The following is a 27,755-nucleotide window of genomic DNA, read 5'->3' as shown; positions in this document are numbered from 1 at the left end:
CTGTTGTAATAGTATAGCAGCCTGTACGGGTCTGTAAAGCTCAGGTTTAAACTGTTTTCATTGAAAATTGTCTCCAGAGGATTGCACTGTGAAGGCTGGGAGCTGTTTCTGTGACTGAACACAGTTTAATAGGCTGTGATGCTGAAGCATGTTAAGAATGGACTCCTGTAATCTATGAATGGAGCCAGTGGCTTTGTAATGTCTTTTGCCGCTGCAGCTCCACCTGCTGGCCAAGCAGAGGAAGAACAATGTGACTTTTTCTCTATATGAGGTATTTGTTTATTGGAGACATTTTTCCTCTCCTAGGACCGTGCTACATTTCGTAGACTCATTGTAAAGAACAATGCCAAGAAGAGGAGGATGTACGAGTGTTTCATTGAGTCAGTGCCCCTACTCAAATCACTGGAGGTGAGTTATACTTGGATTGGTTTGAAATAAGCCTCATCTTACTCAGTTTAGGCCCCCCCCACCCCCACCCCCTCATATTAAAGAGTCTAAAGTTCAGCAGAAAGTATAAGAATGTGATTGATGAATCTGAGATGAGCTGGGATTGACTTTGGGGGTATTTGCAACATTTTTGACGCATTTCTTCTACAATATTGCCATTTTCCCTTAAATGTTTGTCTTCTCTCTTTCCAGGCAACAGAGAGGATGAAGCTAGTTGATGTATTAGGAGCAAAGCAGTTCACAGATGCCGAACGTATCATCACACAGGTGAGAGATGCATTTATCAGATGTAGTTTCACGCTGCAGCGTTGAAGGTCTTTACATTCATATAGAGCACTATATTTATAAGTGTCTTTTCTTTCTCCTCAGGGAGACAAAGCTGATTGTTTCTACATTGTAGAGTCTGGGGAGGTCAAGATCATGATGAAGAGTAAAGTAAGAAGCTCAACTTCTTTGAATGAATGTATTTTCAATGTGCATTTCTATAAGCAGAAAACTTAGGATCATACTTACTGGTTTAACAGTATGCAGTTAGACAAAAGCTTGATTATATTCTTTCACCAGGTAATTTCTGTACAGCACAATAGCAACCCACACTCTCCATTGAAATCCATCACAACACAAAAGCGTGTCCTCTATTTGCCTAGCAACTATGGGATTCATGATTGTCTGCTCAGTCTGCTGAGTGCCTCTTGCTTCGGGGTTGAGGCTCCTAACCTTTAATCCTGTTCCCTTTTCTCCTCCCCCCTCTCCTGCAGACGAAGGCAGACCACGCAGACAATGCGGAGGTGGAGATAACACGCTGTACCAGGGGTCAGTACTTCGGGGAGCTGGCCTTGGTCACTAACAAGCCCCGGGCCGCCTCAGCCTACGCAGTGGGAGATGTCAAGTGTTTGGGTAAGACAAAATATACTTGGACATCAATGCCAATCCTGCTATCTCAAGGATAGTGATAAGGAACTTAGATGTGTGTAACCCTTGTATATAGTTGGGCATCATATAAAATCTGTGAATGAGTAGTATTTAAACCACTCAAACTTTCAACAGGTCTGTGGTATTCATTTTCTACTAATTGAACTGTTACAAGCACTTTGGCCTGAGATATCAAGTGGCATTTGAATTTTGATTAATTCACGGCCGGCTGTTCATCACCTTTTTTTATTTTATTTTTTTTCTTTCTTTCTTTTTGATTGAAGGTCATTGTGTCATTATTTTGCCTTTAAAGTGGGTACATTAATTCAGGCTCTTCAGAGTGTGTATGAGCAGCTCTTCAGTTTTGAAAATGAACAGGATTATTATTATTTTTTTTAATAACTGGTTGTGTTTTTGTAGCATCCCTGTGGTTTTTATTTAGTTTTCCAGTCATCTCTGTTATTTGTTTTAATGGTGTATTAGTTCCACTCTGTGTTCCCCTGTTTACTCCTCTTTAGTGTTAACCATAAATACACTGTTAGTATACACTCTTATCCATCTTGTATTTCAGTGTATTTTCTGTTCCCTGACGGTACCCCAGCCTGTCTTGAACAAATGCTTGATCTTTTAAGAAGAGGAAGTGATTAATTAATCCGTACTGCAGCGGCATATGCTGTCTGCTGTACTCCTGTCACTCTCCCACCGTTGTTAAAGATGAGCAGGACTTCAAAGGCCCCCTGGTGCCTGTAGTGCTGTTATGAACATGTATATCTGTCACAGTGCATCTGTGACAGATAAGATAAGCAGTCTGCTAAATGTATTAATGATGCATCAGAAACATTTCACTGATGACTGAAGTTGTTGTTTCATTCGGGATGAATGCTTATGCTCGCATTTGTCCTGATGGAGGTGAATTTGTCTGGTACTTTGGAGACCTCGGGGTTCAAGTGGGGTTCTTGTGAGATGTGTTTCCAGCTTGGCAGCTTCAGATGATTCTAATCGCAACTCTACTCATTGCACTTGCGCCTCAGAAATACGTCTACCCTGATATTCTAATGTAGATGTTTGGGAAAGCCAAACCTTTATTTATTCTTTTCAGGAAATTTACATCACAAAGGCAGGCAGCTTCAGCACAGACATAATGCCTCACATCCCAAACAGAAAAACTTTATCTATTCCTCATGGCTCCAACTTCCTGTTGAGCTGCACACCAAAGTATCTGTGGTTAAAGACTACTTCTGCTTCTGGGTGGTTATCGGTATTGGTTATGTCCTCCTTCTACCTCTCTTAAAGTCCACAACCCATCCCCACGGTATTTGCAATGTTAAGATGGAGATGATTACATTCCCTCCAATCCACAAAGTCCTGTGTTTACATATATATGTAACTTTAGGTGGGGAAACATTTCATCAGTACCCCTTGTAGACTGTTTAAATGTGTTGTGACAACTGAATTTAATCCTCAGATGTGTTTCACATCCATCTCTGTTTCTCTGTTTAGTAATAGACATCCAGGCATTTGAGCGCCTCCTGGGCTCCTGTAAGGAGATCATGAAGAGGAACATCGCCCACTATGAGGAGCAGCTGGTGGCTCTGTTTGGCTCCAGCATGGACCTGAGAGACTGAGCCTCCCATACCACCCTCCGTGCCTTCTACTACAAACACACACACATACAGACAGACACACAGACATATGTCCTCTCCCACATCATGCAGTGGCTATAGAGACTCATAAGCTTTACACAGATGGTGCAAATGCATGAAAGTGTACTTGGCTCACCTCCAGGTATATAAATCCTCAGAGTATGAACACACACTCCATCTCACACACACACATTCACTGATCTCTGTAGGCACTGAGAGACGCTCACTTAAGTCTGCTCACCCTCATGCACAACCAGCTCAACAGACCCCTTGTTAAGCTGACTTTGGTTAGATATACACATACAGAGCTAGCTGAAAGCCACATACCTTGTTGCTTGAGCCAGCTTCAACCTCTCAGTATGAATGCCTTTGCTGCAGTGACCTAAAACGGGTAAAAGCAGTGTAAGGACGTATAGTACACAAGCACTCCATACACACGTCCAAAAAGACACCGAGCGTCACATGTGCAGGCTTTGCATTCACGTGAGCACTTAAACAACTCCAAGTTGTTCCAAGCCTCAGCCAAGGACACATCAACCCATGGAGACGCGCGCACACACACACACACACACACACACACACACTTACAGGGGTACAAGGGTACAACATATAGGCAACCACAGTTGCAAAAACGGATACACTGTGGTAAAATGGAGATGAAAAACTTCCCTGAAAAGGAAAACTTCAAATTCAAAAAGGCAAAAAAAAAAAAAAGAGTTTAAAAAAAGATACATTTTAGAAACATTTTATGAAGATTCAAAACAGAAGCTTTGATAAAATATTTAAATTAACAAAAAAGAGTGTTTCCTCTTTGGGGGGGCTGGGGTGCAGAACTTTGTGAGCGCGCTCCGTTTCTTCCTCTACTGTTGTTGATCGAGTTGAGTTAGTGCTGGTGATTATTGCAGTACCACAGAAGAAGCAGTGAAAACAATAACAACCCTATGTTTTCTGGGCCATTGTTATTCGTCATTGACTCCACACTTCATTGTATTGAATTAATTAATAATGTATTGTTATATTCTTTTTTTTGCTTTTTGTTTTGTTTTACTTTGACCAGTTCTGATAAAATTCACCATCATCTCTGACACAATGTAAAGAGAGAAAAAAGGAAGAAAAAAAACCATCTAATATAACATTAGTGCTTATTTCGCCTTGATTATCCTTGAATAAGTTGTCCTGGATTTAAAAATGGAAAAAAAATAAATAAAAAATTTTGTTAAAAAAAACCTTGCCTCTGTTAAATTTCTAATGCAACTTGAGATTTTTTTCAGTGCCATATTAATAACATGTAAATGCAAGTATTTGGGTGATTCAAATGCAGTGCATGTAACACTGAGCTTTGGTTGATTCTCACAGGCAGTTTGTGGTCCTTCATTATGTTCTAGCCTTCAGCTTATGTAGTAAGAGACTACTCATCACCACTGCACTGCTTTGTTAACGTAATTTCCCTTTGTTTCCATGTGTCAATTTTCATCTTTCCTAAAGGTGCTTGTACATGATTCAGCTGTGACTCAACTTTAGACAATACTTACTGCAGATCACTGTTTTTAATTAATTTTTTTAAAGTTACAATAATGAGTCATACATTATGCATTTTTTTTAAATAATAGCCAAAATATTCCACCTACTATATAACACAAAGAAGCCACTCATGACCTCACTGAAAAGGTCAACGGAACAGATTTTCCTTTAATTTGTCACTTTTTGTGTATGTGTAATACAACTCCCATTCGCTGGGGGCAGACGTGACAGCACGCACTCTTGACGTGAGCAGCAGCATTTCCTCCCGTTATGGACGTACCGGTTTGACGGTAGGGGAAACTGATACAGGAGCGGACACTATGAACGGCCATAAGCTTATACAGTCGTGAAGCCAGATTTAGAGCTTACCGCAGATCAGCTGTGAAACAAACTCCTGTGAGAGGACGACCAGAAACTGCAACCAACCACGAGACTTAAAGAAATGTAGGTAACTTTGTGGTGGTAGGAAGCGACCGAAAAGGTGAACTTGTTGCTTTAGAATAAACTTAAAATGAGTTTCTTACTAATATTTAACTAGCGTCACTACGCACCCACGGGGTACTGCTTATTGACTCCTAAAGCTATAAATAAGCACATGGGCATGCTAGCATGTCGCTGTGAATGCGAGTTCATTTAACTTGCATAGAAGTGGACGCCAATAAGGGAGGAGTAGATGACAAGTATATATATATTTTATAAAAATACCCAGTTGGGTGGTCACGTGTGTCTTCTTATTTTTATGTCAATATTTTATCTGAAATGTGCTTAATTATTTTAGGATCAGGGGAGTTGTGGGCAGTGAAACATCGAATAACTACAACTCCCACAAAGCATACGTTTCTGCTCTTGCTACTACCTGGGGGAAAAAAAACTTTTTGTCTGTAATAAATCTGTTTTCTGATTAACGAGAGCATTAAAACGGTATTACCACGTTTAGTTTAGCGTCTTACTTTCTTCCCTCTTTAAGGTACCCGATATTTATCTTGTTGCCCTCCCACCCCGTGTTATTTCTCACTATAAAGGTTTTTGGGCTATCTGGCCAAGGAAAAACATAAAAAGAAGCATCTTATAAGTGAGAGAGGTTAGAAAAAGGGAGTAATCCCTTATTTTTAAATCATACATGAGTAATAATATTAACGATATTGCTATATTTTAGTATTCTATTGTTGTATTTAATGAATGTACACTGCTGTACGCAGACATGAAACGCGGTTATACTACGCATGTGCGACAACATCGAGTGTCTATTACGCATGCGCGAAACCTCTGTGCACGGAAAGTAACGTTTTTAGTAATTACTGTTGTTGTTGGAAAATCTGACATCCTCGCTTCATTCAGACGTCACATAATCACATCAGTGTTTTATGAAGAAGCGGGAGTTTTAGTGAAAAATAACGTAGGAAACACACAACTAAAGTTAGAGGCGTGGCTGTGATCGCAGTGTTCCCATAATGCATTGCGCGTGTGTAAACGTTTATAGTATATTTAATAATTTACCATTGAGCGTTTGTGTTTTCCCAAAATGTGGCGTGAAATTTCCGTACAGTATTAGTTCGTGTCTGTTTAGTTGTGGCATTATTAAACGTTAAAGTGCGAACCGTAATAGAGACTGCTATGTCGGAGAATGGGGTCGGGCTGCCGCTCGTCTAGTCTCCAGTACACTCTTGTTTCTCTTCAGATCGTATAAATCTTTCGCCTTTTACTAAAGATTTCCGTGGAGTGGAACAATAAGAGTTTGATCTAATTTTTTGATGCCCTGCGTTAGTGGGGCTTGTTTTACTGTGAAAAATTAATGTTCGTTTCTAAATGTTGGTCTATAAGTTTTGTTGGAAGTATCTCACAGTGTGGTTAAGTGGTGTGTAATACTGCTGTTTTTGGTATCAATCTGACACCAAGTAGATATAGGACCAGTACTGCCAATACTGACACTTTGCAACCTATAATACTATTGACAGTTGAATCGATCTGCCAACCTCTAGTGTGGTTCTTGGTAAAATAAAAGTGTTACTTTCAAAACGTCACTTTTCCATGTCCACCCCCTTCACAATAAAAGCCCAGATTTTGGCTGTCTTTTTGTACTAGTTTTACTAAATAAAGTAGTTTTGGTTAATTTGTTTTGTATTTTAAAATTAACTAATAAATGTTAGTTTTTTTGTCGTCATTTTCCTTATCAAATAACAGACCTATTCCTGTTTTGGTAGGGAATGTCTGCAAAGCATATATTGTGAAAGTTTATAAGACGATTGCATTAGTCTCTAAACATACGTTCCAAAAACAGCATAAGCTGTGACTTCAGTTGAATTTGAATTTCGCAAACACACACACACACACACACACACGCACACACACAGTCAGATAAAAGTGGACCTCTTTACAGAAACAACAAAACATACATAGAGCACACAAAACACTGCTGTTGATTTAAACATAATATGGAAATGTCAGTCATTTTAATGCAAAATCCGAAAAAGAAAAAGGTTTCTTTTACTCTCGAGCAGTGACAGGAAGTTTCCAAACTCTGTTTTTCATCATACCCGATGTAAGTGTTGTGGCTTCAATACTGAATATAATTAAAGTTTAAAAGGCAGAGTCAGACATCAAAAAGAAGGTAGTCAGTGCCTTATTCTGTAAACTCCCATTTCCTGTTGAAGGAGAGTATGTGAAGTAGCATTGCATAGCCAGTAACACATTCAAATCAGTTTGACAGTCAGCTGTTTCGTTTCAGCATTTCTCTCTTGGTGAGTTATTTATTTATTTATTTAGTCCAAGAAAAACTTAAATTAAAAACAACTGCAATGTTTTTCTCACTCTCAGTCATTTTTCACATTTTGCATGCACGACTTGGGGTGAACCCAGTTTTGCTTCTTCTTTAAGACGACTTTAATTACTGGTTTGTGACTCTAATGTGGACGACTTGACTATAATTTAAAATAACATATATATAGAGATATACTGCAGTGTGAATGCATTTGGGTTTTTTACATAAGAAGCAAGTACAGCTTGGCTTTGAGTTGAATTAGCTGGATTAGTTCGTTTCAGCGTCAGTTTGTGCCGACTAAACTGCACTTCAGCCTTTCTGAAGAAGCACTGTGGTGAAACTGTGACAGATAACTACTGCTTCCCCATTTAGAATGATAATAGCTGTTAAACATCAGGACCTCAGCGTACATGAACAGAATCTATTTATCAGTTAAACGCTCTCACATCTCAAGCGCACATAAAAATGCATGAGCGAGGCTATGATTGCACTTTGATGTGTATTTGAGAATTGCGATATTAATTGTGAGGCAGTTTAAATCCACAGTGTGGATTTGAACCAAATGGACTTCACACGTAGGCTTACACTTACACTCCAGATCAGAAGTTTGAGCTCTTTGTAGTATTTAAAGGAGAGTGAGACAAGATCTCAGCATATGATACTCCAGCATGTCGTAGATAAAATGGAACTTACAAGTTGGTTCAGTCACACCCCCACATCACATCTCTCACATCATACTTGGTAAGTGATGTGAGAGATGTATTTTGGCAGTTTCTTTAGGCTTCTCGAGTTCCCGTTTCTGCGTTCAACACGTAAAAGCTGCTACTGCCCTGCCTGCTGTTTCAGCAGCTCTCACATCCACCTGTAGGATCCACCGTTATATTATGCGCCCCCCTTCCGGCTCTCCTCTCTGCTCTCTCCTATCTTGTCTCTTTTGTCTTACTTCTCTCTATCACCTTTTCTATCCCTTTGAAGAAGTGAGGCTCCATAAATATTAAAGAGGTAAGTATTACTTCTCAGTTGCAGTGAATTTATAGAAGAAAATAAACTGTAGAAAAACAAACAGAAGAAAGTAGAAGAGAAATAATAATTGAACATAAACCACTGACGCACTCCGGGGCCTGATTAACCCTGGCAGGGCCTCCTTGGATGAGGGTGTCTAGTGAATTATATTACTATATATACATTTGCTGTTTCTGGTGTGGTTTTGAAAGCAAATGAATGCCTTCATCTCTGATCCTTGCTCGCACTGCCTGTTGGGTAACAGACACAGTGTTTTAACCACTCAGCTAAGGAGGAACTGCATGCTTGAGACACTTCCTGATATTTTCACACTTAACCATAGAAGGTAAATGGAGACTGACTTGAAACCCTGATCATCGCAGGTCTGAACCCGTAACGTCAACGTCCGACGATCCGAGGCGACAAAACTTCTACGAGGTCTCAACACTGGATGGAGACGTTAAAGAGAAGCTACACGTAGTCTCCGAGCAGCCAGAGAAGGTCCACGCCGTTCCCATCCACCAGCGTCCCGACCTGCTCGTTCCCTGCGCAGACCTCGTCAACTGTGAGTGGCAGAGGAGCCAGGCCGCCCGGGTTCACTCTCTCCAAAAATCCTGCTCAGAGTTTCCTGTCAACATGGTCCTCCTGCAGGGCCGCGGGGAGACTGAGAGGCTACTCGGCCACGCCAGGCTGTCTCGGGTCGTGGGTCACAGCGGCAGCCTTTTTGTCGAGTCAGTAGTTGTGTCCGAGGCGGAGCGAGGCAAGGGCTACGGCCGCACTCTGATGGAGAAGACCGAACGTTACGCCAGAAGTCGAGGGTTCAAGCGTCTCTGTCTGACCACCCACGATAAGCAGCACTTCTACGCCCACCTTGGCTATGTGCTGTCGACACCAGTGCAGAACGCGGGGGCCATGACGGCATTCATTCCCATGGAGACGCTTCTGAGGTTCTCCCGAATGCCGAGTGAGGAAACGAGCGTGCAGACGCAAACAAAGATGCACGCTCAAGGGGACAGAGACTCAGGAGGTGGTTGTGCTGTACGGTCGCGTCCATCCTTTAGTTTACCTCCTCCTCCTCCTCTATCCATCCCTACTCCTCCTCCACCACCTCCTCCTCCTCCCACTATCCCTCGTCCTCCCCCTCCTCCTCAGTGTGCAGGGCAGTGTGTAGTTCAGACTCTGACTGAAACTCCGTACAGAGATGCCAAAGGACTTCCCATCTACTGGATGCACAAGGACATTTGATGATCGCTGTCAGATACACACCAAAAGACAGAAATAAGCACAAACTCACAAAACACACACATATTGGAAGAAGAAGTGTGACATAGAAAGAACTGTGCTAGCAAACCAAAGAAGAAAACACTCACACTCAACACTTTTACTTTTTCCACGTCACAGTTTGCAGAAGTATTTCCCAACACCTGTGAACAGATGCTGCGTGTGAACAGATGCTGCGTGTGAACCCAGCTGCATGTGTACCTGTACGTCTGCATCGCTGCACTGAGTAAAAGAGAAATGATGGTGAACATAAGGACCCAGCAAGAAACTGGGGATAAACTTTAATGCTTCAGTTTCACTCAAGAATGTACTTTTTTTCTATTGTAGTGACTGATGTTTGAGCCTAACTCTGTACAGTGTAGCCTGTGTGATACACAGACGGGATCTGCAGCAGCAGAATTAAACTCATTGGTTCAGTTTGCTGTGTTTATTTGAAAAGAGCTTTAATAATTGTAATTGTTACAACCAGTAGAGCTGAGCAAAGCATAAACGTGACTCCTCTGCTCCCAGCTTCCAATGCGGGACTTTGGCACAGCAGAATTTACAGCCCAGAGTGTTTTATGTGTTTTTTTCTGGCAGTTAAGCGAATTAACTGCAGGCAGGAGCGCACACTCGCTGCAGATTATGGTTATATCGTAATAAATATTACATATTTTCCTTGTTTTTTTTATGTGTTTTGTAATCCGGGTTTTGAGGTTTGATTGAAACAAGAATAAATTAAAGATCATGACTATTTCCTATTGCTGTGAGACTGCTTTACTTCCATATAAATGTGTTTTGGTCCCCAAATGTCGAGAAAAGGTGGCGCTGTCGCCGCTTCATGCGCAAAAGCGCAGCGCGGTGGTCATGTTAAAGGCGCTTTTAGTGCTCCGTTGAGTAGAAAAGCGCAATATAAGAATCAGTCCAATTACCGTTTAGCCTTACACATCAGTGGGGCCACACAGCTACAGCGATGGGTCACGCCTATCACTGTTCGGCACCGAGTGCGCGCGGAGAATCCAGGTTAGCGCTGGGGAGAGGGAAAAAAAATCCCTCATCTAAGCAGAATCTAATCTGAGCTCTGATCGGATGAGAGGGTGACTCACATCTCTCACCTCAGTGAAATATCAGTCTATCCCGGACTGTCTGAATGGCGGCATCAGTGTAACGTTTAAGGAAAGGGGGCGGAGCTCGATGCGCAACAGGTGCGAGGCTGCAGTTTCATCTTTGCAGCTCTTAGCCCGAAGATGCACACCGTCTACCTCCACCTGTCCATGTTTCAACTCCAATCGCTTCATCTGGAGTTCTTCGGCCGTAAGCTGGCTGTGCATTCAGCAGGAACTAGAAGCTCCACATCGGCTTTGACTGCTTCCCCTGCAGCGGATACACCAGCAGCGCCAGCTCCCCTCCTGTTTCCTCACACTGAGAAAGGTTTGGAATGAGAAAAACTAAAAAATAAGCTTTTCTGCGTTTGTTGAGCTGCTTTGATGTAGAATTTTGCGCAGAATAATGCGAATCACAGTCATTGTTGCACTCAGTGATAAATACTTCATATCTGCAGTGACAGCTCGGACCAGTGCAAATATAACCAATCTCAACCACTTAAGTAACTTGTTGCCCATCAGTCTTCCAAAAATCTGTCTGCTGCTGTTATTTTCTCATGTTGTTTTTATTTGATTCATTGAAATGTTAAAGATTTCTTACAGTAGGGTGAAAAATGATTGGAATAAAGAGACTTTCTTATCATTATAGCTTTGACTGGTCTTTATTTTTGCACTTCTTATCATGTTTTTCTGTCAGATAAAAGCCCGTACTTGTATATACAAAGTTAACCATTTAAATGCAGAAAAGTTCATCAGGACGATTTCTTTCTCCTGCCAGGAAGGACACATCTGTGGGTGAGCAGCCATGGAGCTGTCTCTCCTCCTCCTCCCCGTCTTCTTCATCTCTTCCCTCCGTTGCAACTCGCTGCCACAGAATTCCCCCCAGGCGGATGCCTTCATCGACACCTCGCTGCAAGCTGTGGCTGCAGCTCATCCCATCCTGCAGAACCAGCCTTTCATCCTGGTGTGGAACATGCCCACAGCAAACTGTCCACAGCGATACAACACCCACCTGGACCTGGGAGACTTTCATATTGTGGAGAACAAGAAGGAGCGCTTCCAGGGACAGGTGATCGTCCCTCATCCATTTATTTTACTGATATTCTACTTTAAAACCATAGAAAGAGGGCTGGTGAGGGCACTGTAACAGTAACAAGGATTAAATGTGCAATAAATCCAAAACAAGTGAAAAAGGGAAAATGTTTGATTTTCCAGAAAATGACCATCTTCTACCGCGACCACTTGGGAAAATATCCATACCTCTCCCGAAATGGCAAGAAAGTGAATGGAGGACTCCCTCAGCTCGGCGACCTGGCCTCTCACCTCTCCCTCACGGTGACGCAGCTGTCCGACCTCCTGCTACCAGATTTCAGCGGCCTAGCTGTCATCGACTGGGAGGAATGGAGACCGTTGTGGGAGACGAACTTTGGATCTAAGGTGGAGTACCGGAGGTTGTCCAAACTGCTGGTGAAACAGGAGCAACCAGATCTTTCAGAGCGGGCAGTGACATCGCTGGCGAGGCAGATGTTTGAGGAGAGCGCTCGGAAGTTCATGGAAGAGACACTCCAGTCTGCGGTCGGAGAACGCCCCAAAGGCTTCTGGGGGTTTTATGGTTTTCCCGCCTGCTTTAACAAGAACAAGAGAAAGACAGGTTGGTCTAACACTAACGTTGAACACGTTGGTTTTCAAGCAATCTGAACAATAATGACAACTCCTTTTGTACCGATGACACAGGCTGATCTCTGTCTTTTATTTGTATTTCTGTGTGATCAGATAAAACTTACACAGGACGCTGCCTCAGGGGGACCAGGCAGCAGAATGATGAGCTGTCCTGGCTTTGGACTAAGTCCTCCGCTCTCTACCCCAGCATCTACCTGCCACAGAAACTGGCAGGGTCTGCAGATGCAGCTCTAATGGTCAGGTACAAGAAAATCAGCAAACCCAGAAATGCATTCACTTACACTCTGCTGCCTCAGGCACTCACATATCCAATCATGACAAGGGTATGAGCAGTCCTGTCATTTAGCTTTTGTTAGCCATGATGGCCAGACAGGTGGTTTCGCTTACTCACGGGTTGCTCTGTCTTCTTTAACCAGACACAGACTGCTGGAGGCTTTGAGGGTGGCGTCAGGTTGGCCATATCACAACAACACCGACCACGCCACACCCGTCCTCCCCTACGCCAGGCTAGCATTCACACACTCACTCAAGTTTCTCAGTAAGGTAGGACTTTTTTAGCATACATCACATAACATTAAGACTTTAAATATGTGGCATGACAAACTGTGTGTGTGTGTGTGTGTGTGTGTGTGTGTGTGTGTGTGTGTGTGTGTGTGCGCAGATGGACCTGGAGCACACACTTGGAGAGAGTGCATCACTGGGGGCAGCTGGAGTTGTGCTGTGGGGAGAACTGAAATTCGCCAAAAACAAGGTGTGCATGTGAGAAAACATTATCAGTGTGTGTGTGTGCGCCTGTGTGTAACCATATTGATCTTCCCAAACCATCCAGAAACAGTGCGTTCTCCTCAGAGACTACGTCCACAATGTCTTGGGTCCCTTCGTTCGATCTCTGAGGTCTGACGCAGAGCGCTGCAGCCTCCAGGTTTGCCACGGCAATGGACGCTGCACCAGGAGACACCTGGGCTCTGGCCACCGGCTCAGTGACTCTTCCAAACATTTCCAGAAACACTTCATGTGTCATTGCTACCAAGGCTGGACAGGGCAGGGGTGCCAAGACAAGAAGAGCGAGAGCAGAGAGGAGGAAGATTGACCTGAGCTTTTTTGTTACGGTGCTGTCCATTTATGAGTTCATGGGGATAATAATACTACTAATGGAAGTTACAGTTTTGAGCAGTGTGGTCCAAGTTCATTTTAATTTCATTAGTCCAAAGGTTGTTTTTTTTTAATTTTTAAATCTTCTCTGCCCTTTCTGTTTTCCAGTGCAACCAGTTGTTAACACCTTGCTGTAAATCCTTTGCATTCCTATTTATGGAGTCATCTCTTGATTGTAAACTTTAACAATGATACACCTACCTCCGCAGAGGTTGTGAAGTTGGTACCCATGGAGATAATTCTGCCATCATGCACTTTAATAGTCTCCTGTGGTCTTTCAGTTGTTTAGACTTTTTGGCTGTTTCTGTGGTCGTGTGTCATAAATGAAAGGAAGAAAAGAAACTGTGTTTGGCTACATTAAAGGGACCTGTACTTAAATTTGACTCTAATGGACTTTGCATAGGAAGACTAAAGTGTAATGTTTTACTGTTGCAAGATTTTTTTTTTCTCAACCAATAGTAAAATAGTGTCTTGTTACCATGGAAGAAAAGACACATTTTAAACTTGACATGTGTACCGGTACATAAAATCTGACTGAAAAATCCCATCAAACATCACCATTCATTTACCCAGTCACTCTATCAAATACATGCTTGACAAAGTTGATGAAATCAGAAGTCCGTTTAATTTTCTGGCCGTCCACAGCGTTTGTACTTTATGCGTTTCCTGTGATGCCCACAGTGAGTCACCCAAAACGACTGACAGCACAGTATAAAAACAGCTTGTACGTTTTTAGACAGTGGCAATGACATAATGGTCTGACATTATTTCAAGCAATGTGAGATCAACCAGTTCCCTTCTGCCACACTGCCACCATTAAACAAAAGCTTTATTTAAAAGTCCTTCTCAAATAATCCTAGTAAGCCTAGAAGTTGTTTTTCAGAAAACTCCAATCTCATATTTCTACGGTAATAATCTGAAAACGCTGTCGGTGTTTTGTTTTCTGTGCATATCTTCCTCACGTCCCTCCTGTCGCTCTCTTGGCTGTCAGGTTGTGCCTCAGTGCGTGCAGCTCTTGGATCAGCAGTGACAGCTCTGTGGCTGCAGCCTCTTTTTCTCTCACCGCCTCCGTCAGCATCCGTATTGCGCCGCCCTGCTGGACTGGAAGAGGAGCAGCCAACAATAAATGTTTGCTTTTGTTTGCACATTTCTTTTATTTTTTTCTATTTATTTTTTATCTCACCTAAGAAGTAAAAAATGAGCAACACTGTGAGCAGAAGCAAAGTGATGATAGCGCAGCCCATGGCATAGGCCCGGGATGAACTTGGCGTCAGCATGTCCTGCAGTCGGCTCTGCCAGGATTTGCTGCCTGGGTGGCCTCTTTGATTGGCAGCTGTCGTGTCGCAGGTGTAAATGTTCCCATTTGGCGAAGGTGTGTACACCGGACGAGGAGCCCTCATTCCTGAAATCGCATTTTGTCAGAGTCGGTGTTTTAATGCGTCATCGCACTGTGGATGGTGTGTTTGGGGCGATTTTACCTTTGTGGCTGTGCTCGGGGTGTGTTCGGTGGAGGTCGTTGATGGAATCGACAGAATGCAGCTCGATCTCGGTGAGATCTCTGTCGCTGACCCTGTAGAACTGAGGAGTGGTCTGGGTGGAAGAGGGCCTCGACATGTCTCCTTGTCTTGAGAGAAAAATCAGGAGGAAAATATGCTCACTGTTTGCTCCAAAAGGCTCAACTAATGAGCAACTCCTTTGTTGATCATTTAAATGAGAGGTGCTGCAATCTTGGAATAGCTCTGAAATGCAAAGAGAGGCTGTGGAATTTTAAAGTTCCATAATAATACATTTGAAGCTTGGGTCTGTAAAGATTATGTTTCTCTACCAGAGCTCTGTTCCTATGGAACAAGCTCAGACCTTAACTCAGTCATCAACCTTCGTCTGTTCTCTCCCATAGTTTGTGTTTGTGTCTCCCTAAGGTGGCTTTACCGAAATCTCTTCCTGTTAAAACATAGATCTTCCTTCCTACTGTCACCTGCATGCTCACAGGGGATTATCTGATGTTTGAGGTTTCCTTTCTAATATTGCTTTCCTTCTTGAAGTGAATGCTGCTGCGTGTTGGTGGTATGTAGGTAAATTTTAACTAAACTGATCTCAGTCACTGCCTTTGGAAAGTGGACCACAGCTGCATGAAAAAAGATTTTCATAAAATATGACCAAAAACATTGTACGATTTTTCACACAAGTCCTTAAAGTAGTAAAATAGGCCCAGATTAAGTAAGTGAAGCATTAGATTCAGACTGGGTTATTTATCAGTGAAAATGTGCCAGTATTACACAACTTTCAGTGAAGATTGTTAAGCCCTTGCTTTCAGTATCTGTAGTTTGTTTTAATCCTACACACCATCTTGGAGGAATTTTATCCCATACGGAAAAGCTTTAGGATGTTGGTGGGATTCCTCGGATGCTCACTTCAGGAACATTTCTACTGGGTAAAGGTCAGGTCAGGACTTTGACTGCTCAAACCCCCAAAATTCATAACCCAGAGTTAGTTAAACTCCAGGGATATCACTCTGTCCAGTTAGGAAGCTTCAACCACGTCTGACAGTTTGCTCAGAAACATGTACATGAGTAACCCAATCAATGATATTGTGTGCTTCTCCTGTTCCTCCTGCTAGGTTGAAGCGCTTCTACAGCCATTTCCAGCTCTTCTTAAGTAACTGCATGTTACCTGGCATCTCCTCCACACTCTGGAGACTGTGCTGACCTGCAAACCTTTTTGTGATGGCATTTATGAAGGTGCCATCCCGGAGGAGCTAGATTACACATGTAGTCACAAGAACACTAGGAAAAAAAGCAAAACTAAAAAAAAAGGGATAAGGACAGAGAAAGAGTCTATAACATCTGCAAAACGATTCCTTTTTGGGGGTTGTCTTGTTTTTGCTTCTCTGGTGAATCTGTTGTCACTTTCAGTGAAAGGATTTGAAATGGATTCATAATGGTTTATACCTTCTAAATGAACACACTGACATCCCTGAGGTTAAATAACACCAGCCTGTTTCATGCTGTAGATAGGAGAATAATGTGTCAACCTTTACTCAAACACAACATTTGCTCCACAGAGGTTGTTAGAGAAGCCTTCAGTGGCTTAGATGCTATATCCTACATTGCTTTGTGACTTCCCGGACTATCACATGACTGGTTCTCCTGGTTTCTCTCATGCCACTGAAATTCCCAGTCTTTTTGGAGCCTGGTTAAATGAAATGAGGACACAGATACTAAATAAGTAAACACAGATTAGGTCTTTTTTGGAGGGAAGAAGTTTGTGATATATTCTGCTGGTGGAATAAAGCAGCAGGTGATGGCTCGGGGTATGAGGGTTGCCTATTTGAAGAGAAAACACACAGGTCAAATGGGCAGCTGATTAATCAGAGCTATTATTAAAGCTGGCTGCCTAACCGCTAAAGGCACAGTGCTGCTTGAATTTCAGACAAGGGCCAAAGGATGTTCCTATCTGGAGACTAACATAATTATAAGTGGGATACATGATTTTATGAACCCACCTAAATAATGTAAACTCATGGACCTGAGCAGATTTCTTTTACTTTTTAAGTACAAAAAAGTAACATTTTCTTCTCACCTACCTTGTGTCACCATAAACAAATGCTGTGTTAGATTTTGTCTCTTCTCGTCAGTCACTCTTCTTGCTCCCCCAGTTCTCACACATCCAGACACCCGATGGCCAAAACATATGGCTGCACCCAGTGGCGCAGCAGTTAAATCAATTCAATCTCCCGATGGGTCTTTCAGGAGCCACACTGTGACAAAATAAATCCAAATAAACTCCCGTTCAATCCCAGCAGTAAAATCGTAATATTTTAAAGCCAAAGGGAAAGCATAGATTTTTCCCAAGGGTCCTTCTGCTCCTGAGTGTCACCGAGCAACTGCAGGATGCCCCAGAGCCACCCCTCCTACTACTAACTATGTTTGTGTGTCTGATTTAGCCCACCCTAGTTTTTTTCACCCCTGCTCCAAGCATGCTTGTGCACACGCCCCAGCTTTCCAGGCCTTAAAGGCCTAAAATAGCAGAAGGAACACGGGGTTATTATTAGCTGCTCAGCCAAAAGGATGACTCAAAGATCTGGGTGGAGGGCATGATGGGGGTACAGAGGGATAAACACACTCATAAATACTCACAAGGACAAATATCACAGTCTGGCAGCTTCACCTGGCCAAAATATCCTCTCAAGTGTGAGAATCAAGAGTGGATGCTGTAGTGTGTACATAGAGGGTGGAGTAACTGTGTGTCATGCTAAACTGAATGCTGATAAAGGATGTTAGGCTCATTATGAAAAATCATCAAAATGTGCTTTGAAAACAATGAAAGCAATGGCTCAATGGGGCCCATTTAATATCCTCTCTGTTTCTTTCATTCTTGATCATTGAACGAGAGCAAAAAATCTGCATAGTCTTCAGATTCAATGCTTTTTAGATACAGACAAATTCTAAAATGATGCACAACTTTTCAAATGACTGCATCTCTTTTAGTAACATTGGTAGGTGTACTGCTTCAAAAGCCCTCACCCTCTTGGGCCTCTAGGCTCCATCCTGGTAGGTCTGTTCGGTGATCCATCCTTGGTTTTATTGGAGGAATTAGCAGCTGGTGGAGGTTTGCTCCAGAGAGAAGAGGAATAAAAGTCAGTAAAAGCAAGAAAGAACACATTTGTGTGAATTAGACAGATCGGGGAGAGTGAAACAGCGAAGCTATGAGGAGAAGAGGCAGTGAAAGTGGGCGAGTTGAGTGCCAGGCTGGTAGGAGTAGGTGAAGTAAGACCTGCTTCAACCTGTATGGTTTGGAGGCGATGGCATTGACAAAAAGAGAGAATCTGAAGATGTTACGATTTTCATTGGGAGTGACCAGGATGGACTTTAAGTGAGTACATCAAAGGGAGAGGGTGAGGAGTTTGGAGACAGATTCAGAGGCATGGCTGAGATGGTTTGGCAGAGGGGTAGTGGATATATGGAGCTGATAGGCAGGAGGAAAACAGGAAGACCTCAGAGGATTGTTGGATGTAGTGAGGGAGGGCAAGCAGAGGGTGTGGAAGAGAAGAATGTTAAGGATAAGGTGAGATGGAGGAAGATGATCTGCTGTGGCATCAGCTCAAAGAAGAAGCAGCTGAGATTAAAACACACCTAGCACAACTAGTCATAAATGTAGCATTAAAGTCGTATTCGAATCGCCACAATCTGCAAATTTTTCAGGCTTTTTTTCGCTAGTTATGCTAAAAGATTTTTGGTATTGAATAAAAATATTGACACTGCACGAGGCTCTGAAAATCAGGTTTTACTTTATGCGAGAGCAGAAACACTCCAGAGCTAAACATTTCCACATTTATTAAACTGAGCTGATATACATATAATCATTTTTATTTTGAATTTAGTCTCCCAAAGAAAGAGAACTTTAAGGATTTGTTGTTTATGTGTAAAACAACAGAATTTCATGAAGCTGATGTAAACAAATGTTTTTTTAAATTATTATTTTATTTTATTTTATGAATGAAGTGGGAAGCCAGTAATATCTCAGGTAACACCCACATTGTGTTTTCTTTTATAAGATTGAGCGTGATTCGCTGAACCAACCAGCAAACGTCTGCGCGCCAGCGGTCCAATAACTACATAACCCACAAGTCCTTGCAGCTAATCGTTGCGCTTCATGTGGTTTTGCTAGGTGAGCGCACGCACACTGCACTGAAGAGTTTAGAAGCACAGCGGAAGTGTTACCCCGTCAGGAGCAGCGAGAGTGCGTGCTGAATTTAGCGGGGACTCAGGTGTCATGATGTGGGCTCGGTTGACGGTTGGAGCCGGGGCTTCGGGGCTCGGGTTGCGGGCTGCAGGGGACGGTTTGCTGCGGTTCGTTGGAGCTGGATGTGCGGGGAGGAGGCAGCAACAGAGCCGGGCTGCCAGCACAGAGGTAAGCAGAGCCGTGAACTTCAGTCCTTGCAAGTGTGCCAAAGGCTTTGGCATCAGACTTCACACGCACCTTTTGTTGTTATGAGTTAATTATCTATTTGCTGAATTTTCACTCATTTCATTTGTCACGTGTTCAATATTACTTATTAATTTTTTTTTAAACTCTAACTTTGGTCCTGTGGTATGTTTATCCTACTTTATAAGACTTTAAAGGACAATTTCAGGCCTGTAACTCACGTACTTTAATGAGATTTAAATGATATTTTTGATTGACTCGCTGAAGAAATCTTGCTCTATTATTGTTACTGCCTACTGTGTGTGTCTTTAGTCCTGTCTACCTCCCCTCACCTCCAACAGGTCACCTCAGAGGCCTGCCTGGTTCTTCCTGTCAAAAAGGACTTTTAACTTTCCACTGCCGCCAAGTGCTTGCTCATTGGGGGGTTGGTATGATTGTCTGATTGTTGAGGTTTCTCTTTATTGCTGTAGGGGTTTACCTTACAATATAAAGCTCCTCGAGGTGACTGTTGTGATAAGGGTTAAGGTGCTGTATTAATGAAACTGAGTTGAATTAATACAGTATTAACATGTGAGTTTGTGACAGCAACGGCTCGCCCATGCACACATAATGTATATCTGTCCCTGCAGAGTGGCCCTCCCCCCCTGCCTGCTTCACTTCACTGAGCTGCACAAAATGGCTTTATTAAAACCACGAGGGACTGACTCTGCAGTACTGTCAGCAAGGTTTAACGCAGGGCCAACTTACCCTTTCATCCATCTTTTTACTCCTTCATGACATCCCTATGCTTTTGTAGGTTTGTATGCAAAGAGGGTTTGGGTCAAAACAGTTGATCAATATAGGATCAGTCTTGTTCTTTCACTTTCAAGTACAAAGCAGTATAAATCCACAAAGACTTAGGACACAGGTGTCGAACTCCAGGCCTCGAGGGCCGGTGTCCTGCAGGTTTTAGATGTTTCCTTGATCCAACACAGCTGATTTAAATGGCTAAATTACCTCCTCAACATGTCCTGAAGTTCTCCAGAAGCCTGGTAATGAACTGATCACTTGATTCAGGTGTGTTGACCCAGGGTGAGCTCTAAAACATGCAGGACACCGGCCCTCGAGGCCTGGAGTTCGACACCCCTGACTTAGGAGTATATGGGTCTGCAACCAGAGCAGCCACATGCCTTCGGTTTGTTTGCAGTAACGGCTGACTGTGGACAGTTTGGAAAGGTGCAGACACACTCTGTCCCACAATGCGTTGCTGTGGCTGATAAGCCCACCTTCAGCTGGTTCAAAGGTCAGACTGAAGAGGGCACGAGAGAGAGGCCTATCAGCTGATATCAGCTTTAATCAAAGATGTGGTGTTATTATGTTCCTGCTCACTGTGTTATTTGCAGAACATGCTAAACTACTAAACCTTTTAGAAACACTTTAATAGATTTAATAGCATGCAAGAACTCAGCAGTCACAGTATTTCATCTGTGGACTTTCACTACAAGCCTGATGTTTTCTTTTCCCCAGACTGCCTTGAAGAAGACTCCACTATTTGACTTCCACAGGGGGCAGGGGGGGAAGATGGTGGAGTTTGCAGGCTGGAGTATGCCCGTTCAGTATAAAGACAGTCACATTGCCTCTCACATGCACACCAGAGAGCACTGCTCCATCTTTGATGTCAGTCACATGTTGCAGGTGAGGCATGTGCTCTTAAACATGGGTGCAGATTTCAAGTAGAGCATCGCAACTTGGATTTGAGACTTTCTGAGATATTCTGCTGTAAATATTGGGAGCAGAGTGTGACCCCTGTGTCAAGCAATGTGTGTGTCAAGTGAAGAAATGTATGTGTTAGTCACATCATGGCAGAGTAAAAATAATGTCTAATAGTGTCTGGCTGTTGTTTTTATCCACCACCCAACTCTCCAGGAAACTGCTGCTGTTAAAGATTTATTTACAGACTTTTTGTTTTTCTCTGTCAGACCAACGTCCACGGCAAAGACAGGGTGAAGTTTATGGAGTCACTGGTGGTGGCAGACATCGCAGAACTCAAGGACAACCAGGTACGTTAACGATTGTTTCGTTTTAAAACTGCTTTTACTGACTTTTTGTTCACTTTGAGGCAAGTGACGGGAAGCTGTGAACACAAAAGTAGCAGAAGATCAGACATGTTGACTTTAATCAATTTTTTTTTTCCTTCCAAAAATATAATCGTCTGGTGCTGAGCAGGCAGTGTACACAGTTTATACTGAGAGGGTTTCCTCTAAAGCAGCTGCCGGTTGTATTCAGAGACAAACAATGAGACTGTATCCACTGCAGCATGAGGGCATCAGTTCACTCTTGTTGTGTGAATGATTATAAAGGATATATCTTTAATCAACTTACAAAAAAAAAACAAAAAACTAGCTGGACCACATTGAACTGGATTTTCTCTTATACACAGAGGTTCAAACATACATACATACATGTATGTATGTATGTATATACACAGGGGTGCACATAAGTGGTCCGCAGGTGCGCATGCGCTTTCAAAATAAAAGACGCGCACCAGATAAGAAGTTGCAACGCGCGTTTGCGTACATAAGATTTTCTGGAGGAGGACAGACATTTGTTTAGAGCTCTTAAAAATGTCGAAGAAGCAAGCTCCTTTTAATCAATTACTTTGGTGTTCCTCCACCTCCAAACAAATGTCAGCAGGAGTCCGAACCGCAAAAGAAGCGCGTGTTCTCGGAAAAGTGGTTGCAGGAGGGGAGTTGGCTTCAAACAAATGATGAACGCACTGAGATGTGGTGCGGAATGTGCCGTGAAAGTCTCACTCTAGTGGACAAAAACAGTGCCTTTTATATAATATAAAAGGCACCCGCTGACACATCAGAGTCAGTGAGCTGTCGGCTTTCAGCCCCGACCGTGCCCGTGCCGTCGGGTGAGAAAGGCGACATCTCACTGATTCTGATGTTTCGGCGGCTGCCTGCTTTTTGTTCAGAATCTGTGTACCTGCTCTCATTTACTGTTTAAGCTGTTTGGTGGTTGTTGAAAATTTTGTGAGGTTTAACCTGAGATTTTGGCGTTTCGGGCAAAATACATTTATATTTAAAAATCGATTCAGATTTTAATGAATCGATATCACGTTATCCAAGCTAGAATCAATTTTAATCGATAAATTGGTAATTAAAACCCACCCCTAGTTCCAAGATCTGCGTGAGCACCCAACTGTGTCCAAGTTTCAACCATCTAGCTCAGGGGTGGGCAATTCCAGGCCCTGAGGGCCGGTGTCCTGCAGGTTTTAGATCTCACCTTGGGTCAGCACACCTGAATCACGTGATTAGTTCGTTACCAGGCCTCTGGAGAACTTCAGGACATATTGAGGAGCTAATTTAGCCATTTAAATCAGCTGTGTTGGTTCAAGGACACATCTAAAATGTGCAGGGACACCGGCCCTCGAGGCCTGGAGTTGCCCACCCCTGATCTAGCTGTTGACTTGAGGTGAAGTTGAAGAATTTGCACATAGTTTGAATAATGAAGAATGAGGACTATTTTGTGTAATGTACTAGTGCCACTGGTAGTAAAGCCTCACCTTTACTCCTCCAAACATACCTCCTGTCGTTGTGGCCAAAAAAAGCTTTTCTCGTCTGACCATAAAACTTTTTCTTGTCCATGTGAACAGCTGCAAATTCCATTCAAGCTTGAAGATGCTGATTTTGGAGTGTGTGTGCTTCTTTCTTAATTGGTACCCTTTTAGTTCACAGCGACGTAAAACCTCACTGTGGACAGTGATGATGGCGTTCCAGCAGTATACAGTTATACAGGCTTGAGTCCTTGTGGTTCCTGGATTGTTTGTCTTTCCTTCAGTTGTTTGAACTGATGATCTTGGAATCTGCAGTTGTTTAGAAATGGCCCCAAGAGACCTTCCCAGCTTGTCTAAATCTGAAGTTTCTCTTAAGGCATCTTCACTGAGTTGGGTTTTCAGTTATTCTGAGTATTGGCTAATCCAGTGAGTGCAAGAGAGACTTAAAGACGAGAAACTTAACATAAACACGATGTCCACAGTGTCCTTTTTTCTGTTTCCTTCATTTCCTTTCTTGCCTCACCTCCAAGGGCACGTTGACCCTCTTCACTAATGAGAAAGGTGGGATTATTGATGACCTCATTGTGACAAAGACGGACCAGGGCTACCTCTACGTTGTCTCCAATGCCGGCTGTGCTGACAAGGACTCTGTCCATATGAAGGTGAATTCAAGAAAAGTATGTAGCAAAGAGGCTGAGAGTTAAAAAGCATCTGATGTGTGTGGGTGTGTTTTGTTTTCAGGCCAGACTGGCAGAGTTCAAATATGCAGGTTTTGATGTGGATCTGGAGTTTCTTGATTGCGCACTGATTGCTGTGCAAGGTAGAATATTTGTGCGACAGTCCGCCTTCTTTTTCTTTTCATCGGTGCTCTTACTATAGTCTTCATCACTTCCTTTCCTTTATACTTCTCTTCCTGCTTCCTTTTCATCTTAATTTATTTTCCTCTGGTTTTGCTTTCCCTCATTCGCTCTTTCTCTGTCCATCTATGAATTTTGGCTATTGCTTCTGATTTTTTTTTTTTTTTTCTCCCTTTTTTTTTTGAACTCCTGCAGTTTAGGTGTTTCAGATCTTGCAGATAAGAATTTATTTGCATGTCTCCAGGTCCCACTATGTCTCAGGTGCTCCAGGCGGGATTGAAGGAGGATCTCAGTAAGCTAACTTTCATGACCTCTGCCCTGGCCACGGTGTTCAGTGTCCCTGACTGCAGACTAACTCGATGTGGATACACTGGAGAGGACGGGGTGGAGGTGAGCACATATGTGTGTGCTTGCAGGTTCTTTCATGCTTCGGGACAACTAGTTTTGTATTATAACTTGTGTTTAATGGACAGTGGGTTTTTTTTTTTTTTTTTTTTTTTAAAAGCTGTATTGGCAAGCAGTTCTGTGGGGTCCCACGCCTCTCTACAGGCCCTGTCCCCCATCACTCCCTCTGCCAACCAAAAGCCCATGCAAGTCCTCGAATGTCCGTTATTGCCTGGACAGTGTGTTATTTCTTTCTAACCTCAGTGTGTAACTCTTATCCATCTAGTTCTGCTATATCGTTTTCCAAGACAAAAAGACTCCTCAATGTCTTGTTCCAGAAATTCTTACTCAAAATATCCAGAAACCTTATTGTGAGCACTTAATCTAGAAAATGTTTTCTGTTGGCTGAATTACAGCAGCCAGCTGTATCACTCAGTACAATAAAGAGATTGTGTAATTGAAGGTTTACATCCTGTGAAGCTTTCATTACACAAACTAGCTTACTTTTAGCTAGCTGCATGTCTTTTGATTGGCACATATAAAATAGTTCCTACATTGACTGACACACACACCAGGGTCTGTGGCTGACAGATCTGTAATAAACTTCTCCAAAACTGGTATAAATTGCACTATGTATCATGACATGCGTAGATGTAATCTTGAGGTGAAATTTGTAATTCTCTGAACTTTATTGCTTTATTGACATTAAAGGTACTTGGATAGAGACGTGGCTCTACAGTTTGCCTGTGTCTCTGTGTGTCAGATCTCAGTCCCTGAGTCCAGAGTGGTGGAGCTGACGGAGAAGCTAATGACCAACAGTGAGGTGAAGCTGGCCGGGCTGGGAGCTAGGGACAGCCTACGACTGGAGGCGGGGCTTTGTCTTTATGGCAATGACATCGATGAGACCACTACACCTGTGGAGGCCACGCTTGTCTGGACCATAGGTTGGGGTTTAATTTTTTTTGGTCGTTTATTCTTTTTTTCTAACGGCTGCTTTTGTGTGAGGCTGTCATGAAACTTGTGATTTAAAAACATTTAAATTATTGTTTTTATTTGCCACTTAATAAGCAGCTGTCGACTAAGGCGTCACTCAAAGGTAAACGTTCTTCTGATTGGTCTCCGAAGGCCAGAAGCAGCACATGTGTTAGGATCTTTTCCTAATAGTTTCACAATTGCATACCAATTAGATACCACCATCTGATAATTTGGAATTACACATAAGATTTTTATTTCACTTTTTCTTTTTTTTAAATTAGAGGATCCCAGATGTTGTTGTGCACGCCTGCCTTTTCATTCAGTCTGTCAATGAACTCTGCTGGTGTCTCACACACAGGAAAGCGCAGACGCCAGGCCAAAGATTTTCCCGGTGCTGACATCATCATACCTCAGATCAAAGCCAAGACAGCCAGGAAGAGAGTGGGTCTGGTGTCCACCGGCCCCCCAGTCCGGCAGCACACCCCTATTCTCAGCCCTGATGGAAAGGTCATAGGTCAGAATGTGCCAAAGTGCAAACACAGACATAAAAACATACCCCCCCCCCCCCCCCCCCAAACAATTATAAGAGTATTGTTGTTTGCCACAGTATCTGTTATGATGTTGCCAACTGGGGTCTCCAGACTCAGACATTTTCAAATCTTACATGTTAGGGCTTTAAAATAGATACGATCGCAATGTTTGTATTTCTGTGGTATCATATCAAATGTCAGTGAGATGATTGTTAAGTGTTTCTTCACACGCTGCATGATTGCAGACATGACAGTGCCTGTCATATAGAAATAAATGACTGAAAGAAACTGTACAACAGGATTTCCTTGGAAAGACAAATTCCTTTGTGTTTTGTACAGGTGAGGTGACCAGCGGCTGCCCCTCTCCTTGCCTGAAAAAGAACATTGCCATTGGTTACGTGGATGCGGCATTCGCCAAAAATGGAACAGCCATCCAGGTCGAGGTCAGGAAAAAGGCAGTGCCGGCCACCGTCAGCAAGATGCCCTTTGTGCCCACCAAGTACTATACTGGTTAGGAGAGACACTTTTATAGCGAGTATAGGTGCTGCTGAGCGTTCCTTCAAACGATCCCGTATTTGCCAGCACTGCCCCTTCATTCTTAGCTCACTATTTAAAATGTACAAACCTTCACTGGTGAGTCCAACAGAGGAAAAATTAGTCCAAAAATTACTACTGACTATTGATCGGTCACTGTAACGCACAAATATATTAAGTTTAAAGTACACAGTGTTCATATTCAGAGTCACCAGGGCTGCTGCTTTGAGAATGGACATTATAGGAGCTCATGTAGAAAACAGGGTGTCCAGATGATCCTCTTCATAATGGATTGCAAAGCATTTTTATCCCTTGTCCCCCCCGTCCCACGTATTAAGAGTGTGTCCCACATTTTGATTGGCTCTGCAGGATGTGCATGTCTATAAAGTCTGGCTTGTAATCAAACTGTCTGAAGACAGCAGGGAAGGCCTTATATTCAAGTGGAAGTTAGTCCCACTTAGAGTCATGTGGCTCTGCCCATCAGGGAAAGATGATTTTCGGAAATGTGATGGAAACTGCCACAAAGAAAATTATTACGTTAAACTGGGAAATTCAATTTTTGTCCAGCTAAAAAGTTCCACATCGTCTCGGGTTTTTTTTTTTGGATCGGGTCACCCTACATAGAAAGACTTTGCACAGACTGCCAGTCCTTATTTAATAATTCAGTATTATGCATGCATCTGGTTAAGAAATTCATGGTGCACTAACATGAGTTCCCCTGCGGATGATGGGGCTGAGACATTGTTCACGTTGTTTCGAGACCAAGTTGTTTTGGGTTTTTTTGTTTGTTTAATTTACTTTGCCGCACTTTAATTTTTCCAGTGGGAGTAACAAAGATGTAAACACTAGCATTTCACTTTTTATTGCTAACAAAACATGAAATCATTTCAGTTTGTCACTGTTGGACCAAAACAGAAACTGCACATGACACATTTCCCTTTCTAAGGTTTTCTGAATGTTATAAACCAAATTTCCAGTGACCATGGTTTTATAAAATGCCTGATTTGTAAACAGTGGCGACTTGTTGTCCTTCCATGCAAAATGTCTCTGTCTGAAGTGTTGTAGTTTTTACTTTACTTTACTTTTTTACTCTTGGTTTGGTGATTCATAAAGAAATCTTAAGATAAAAACACTTTGCACCTGGGCAACATGTGGTACAAGACTAACTTGAAAAGATGTTAATTGTAATTATTTTCTGTTTTCTGTCTGCTTCTAATGAAATTTTAATTATCAAATGGGACACTGTCTTATGACTTATGTATGTCTGCAAAACTACTGACTCTTAGGTTCTCTTGAGTATTTGCTGTATGTGAGTTTGTACTAATACTTGGACTAATTATGGAGTTTTTGTAAACATTTTCTATTGATATGAGGTCTTTAATAAAGGTGATTTTGTTCAGTCCTCTTCTGTCATCTTCAGCATCCTTTGTCCAGAATATCCATTAATCCTGTTATGCACAGGTCCATCTAAGCCTTGCCTCTCTTTGTTTTTAAACCATGGTTTAAAGACAAAGTTTGAGGTTCCCCCATC

General features: G+C 42.6%; 5 protein-coding genes and 1 non-coding gene across 12 annotated transcripts in view; 5 read left to right on the top strand and 1 right to left on the bottom strand.

Moving 5' to 3' along the window:
* prkar2aa (protein kinase, cAMP-dependent, regulatory, type II, alpha A) overlaps nucleotides 1-4,102 on the top strand; it is a 46,036-nt gene extending 41,934 nt beyond the window's left edge. The window contains 5 exon segments of the mRNA XM_040047319.1: nucleotides 307-408; nucleotides 640-714; nucleotides 817-882; nucleotides 1,206-1,344; nucleotides 2,860-4,102. Of these exon segments, the coding sequence (XP_039903253.1) occupies nucleotides 307-408; nucleotides 640-714; nucleotides 817-882; nucleotides 1,206-1,344; nucleotides 2,860-2,984 (507 nt within the window). The 3' untranslated portion in view covers nucleotides 2,985-4,102.
* Nucleotides 4,103-4,255: 153 nt separating this feature from the next.
* On the top strand, nucleotides 4,256-14,047 carry hyal3 (hyaluronidase 3). 4 transcript variants are annotated; one of them, XM_040047311.1, is made up of 7 exons: nucleotides 4,256-4,967; nucleotides 11,425-11,715; nucleotides 11,862-12,297; nucleotides 12,420-12,567; nucleotides 12,743-12,869; nucleotides 12,988-13,077; nucleotides 13,156-14,047. In XM_040047311.1, exons 2-7 carry the CDS (start codon nucleotides 11,452-11,454, stop codon nucleotides 13,414-13,416), a joined length of 1,326 nt encoding a protein of 441 aa, XP_039903245.1. In that variant the 5' UTR covers nucleotides 4,256-4,967; nucleotides 11,425-11,451; the 3' UTR covers nucleotides 13,417-14,047. The 4 variants fall into 4 exon arrangements, with proteins under 4 accessions (XP_039903245.1, XP_039903246.1, XP_039903247.1 ...); XM_040047312.1 differs by lacking the exon at nucleotides 4,256-4,967 and adding an exon at nucleotides 6,412-7,261; XM_040047313.1 differs by lacking the exon at nucleotides 4,256-4,967 and adding an exon at nucleotides 10,603-10,974 and having other exon boundaries at nucleotides 12,743-12,864; nucleotides 13,156-13,345.
* On the top strand, nucleotides 6,182-6,295 carry LOC120744086. The gene has a single exon (XR_005698293.1). It is a non-coding gene; the product is annotated as a U5 spliceosomal RNA (small nuclear RNA).
* Nucleotides 8,650-10,440, top strand: LOC120744043 (N-alpha-acetyltransferase 80; the record flags this gene model as incomplete). Its single annotated transcript, XM_040048160.1, has 1 exon — nucleotides 8,650-10,440. A coding segment is annotated over one exon (879 nt), but the record flags the coding sequence as incomplete, so codon positions are not given.
* A 36-nt stretch (nucleotides 14,048-14,083) lies between the features above and the next one.
* si:dkey-20d21.12 (uncharacterized protein LOC556245 homolog) lies at nucleotides 14,084-17,518 on the bottom strand. Its single transcript, XM_040047324.1, has 4 exons — nucleotides 17,062-17,518; nucleotides 14,957-15,102; nucleotides 14,662-14,880; nucleotides 14,084-14,579 (listed from the first exon to the last, which is right to left on the bottom strand). The coding sequence occupies exons 2-4, from the start codon at nucleotides 15,090-15,092 to the stop codon at nucleotides 14,437-14,439; spliced, it is 498 nt and encodes a 165-aa protein (XP_039903258.1). The 5' UTR covers nucleotides 15,093-15,102; nucleotides 17,062-17,518; the 3' UTR covers nucleotides 14,084-14,436.
* A 1,588-nt stretch (nucleotides 17,519-19,106) lies between these two features.
* Nucleotides 19,107-27,627, top strand: amt (aminomethyltransferase). Of its 4 annotated transcripts, XM_040047317.1 has the most exons (10): nucleotides 19,304-19,388; nucleotides 20,033-20,199; nucleotides 20,910-21,077; nucleotides 21,362-21,442; nucleotides 23,475-23,606; nucleotides 23,686-23,764; nucleotides 24,046-24,191; nucleotides 24,949-25,129; nucleotides 25,519-25,674; nucleotides 26,030-27,627. In XM_040047317.1, the coding sequence occupies exons 3-10, from the start codon at nucleotides 20,964-20,966 to the stop codon at nucleotides 26,203-26,205; spliced, it is 1,065 nt and encodes a 354-aa protein (XP_039903251.1). In that variant the 5' UTR covers nucleotides 19,304-19,388; nucleotides 20,033-20,199; nucleotides 20,910-20,963; the 3' UTR covers nucleotides 26,206-27,627. The 4 variants fall into 4 exon arrangements, with proteins under 4 accessions (XP_039903248.1, XP_039903251.1, XP_039903249.1 ...); XM_040047314.1 differs by lacking the exon at nucleotides 20,033-20,199 and having other exon boundaries at nucleotides 19,107-19,388; XM_040047315.1 differs by lacking the exons at nucleotides 19,304-19,388; nucleotides 20,033-20,199 and adding an exon at nucleotides 20,529-20,618.
* Nucleotides 27,628-27,755: the final 128 nt, after the last annotated feature.

Source organism: Simochromis diagramma, unplaced genomic scaffold (assembly GCF_900408965.1).
Source record: "Simochromis diagramma unplaced genomic scaffold, fSimDia1.1 OVJJ01000387.1, whole genome shotgun sequence".
Classification (NCBI taxonomy): Eukaryota; Metazoa; Chordata; class Actinopteri; order Cichliformes; family Cichlidae; genus Simochromis; species Simochromis diagramma.
Note: the sequence above shows the minus strand (reverse complement) of the source record. Positions and strands in the feature narration are given on the sequence as shown.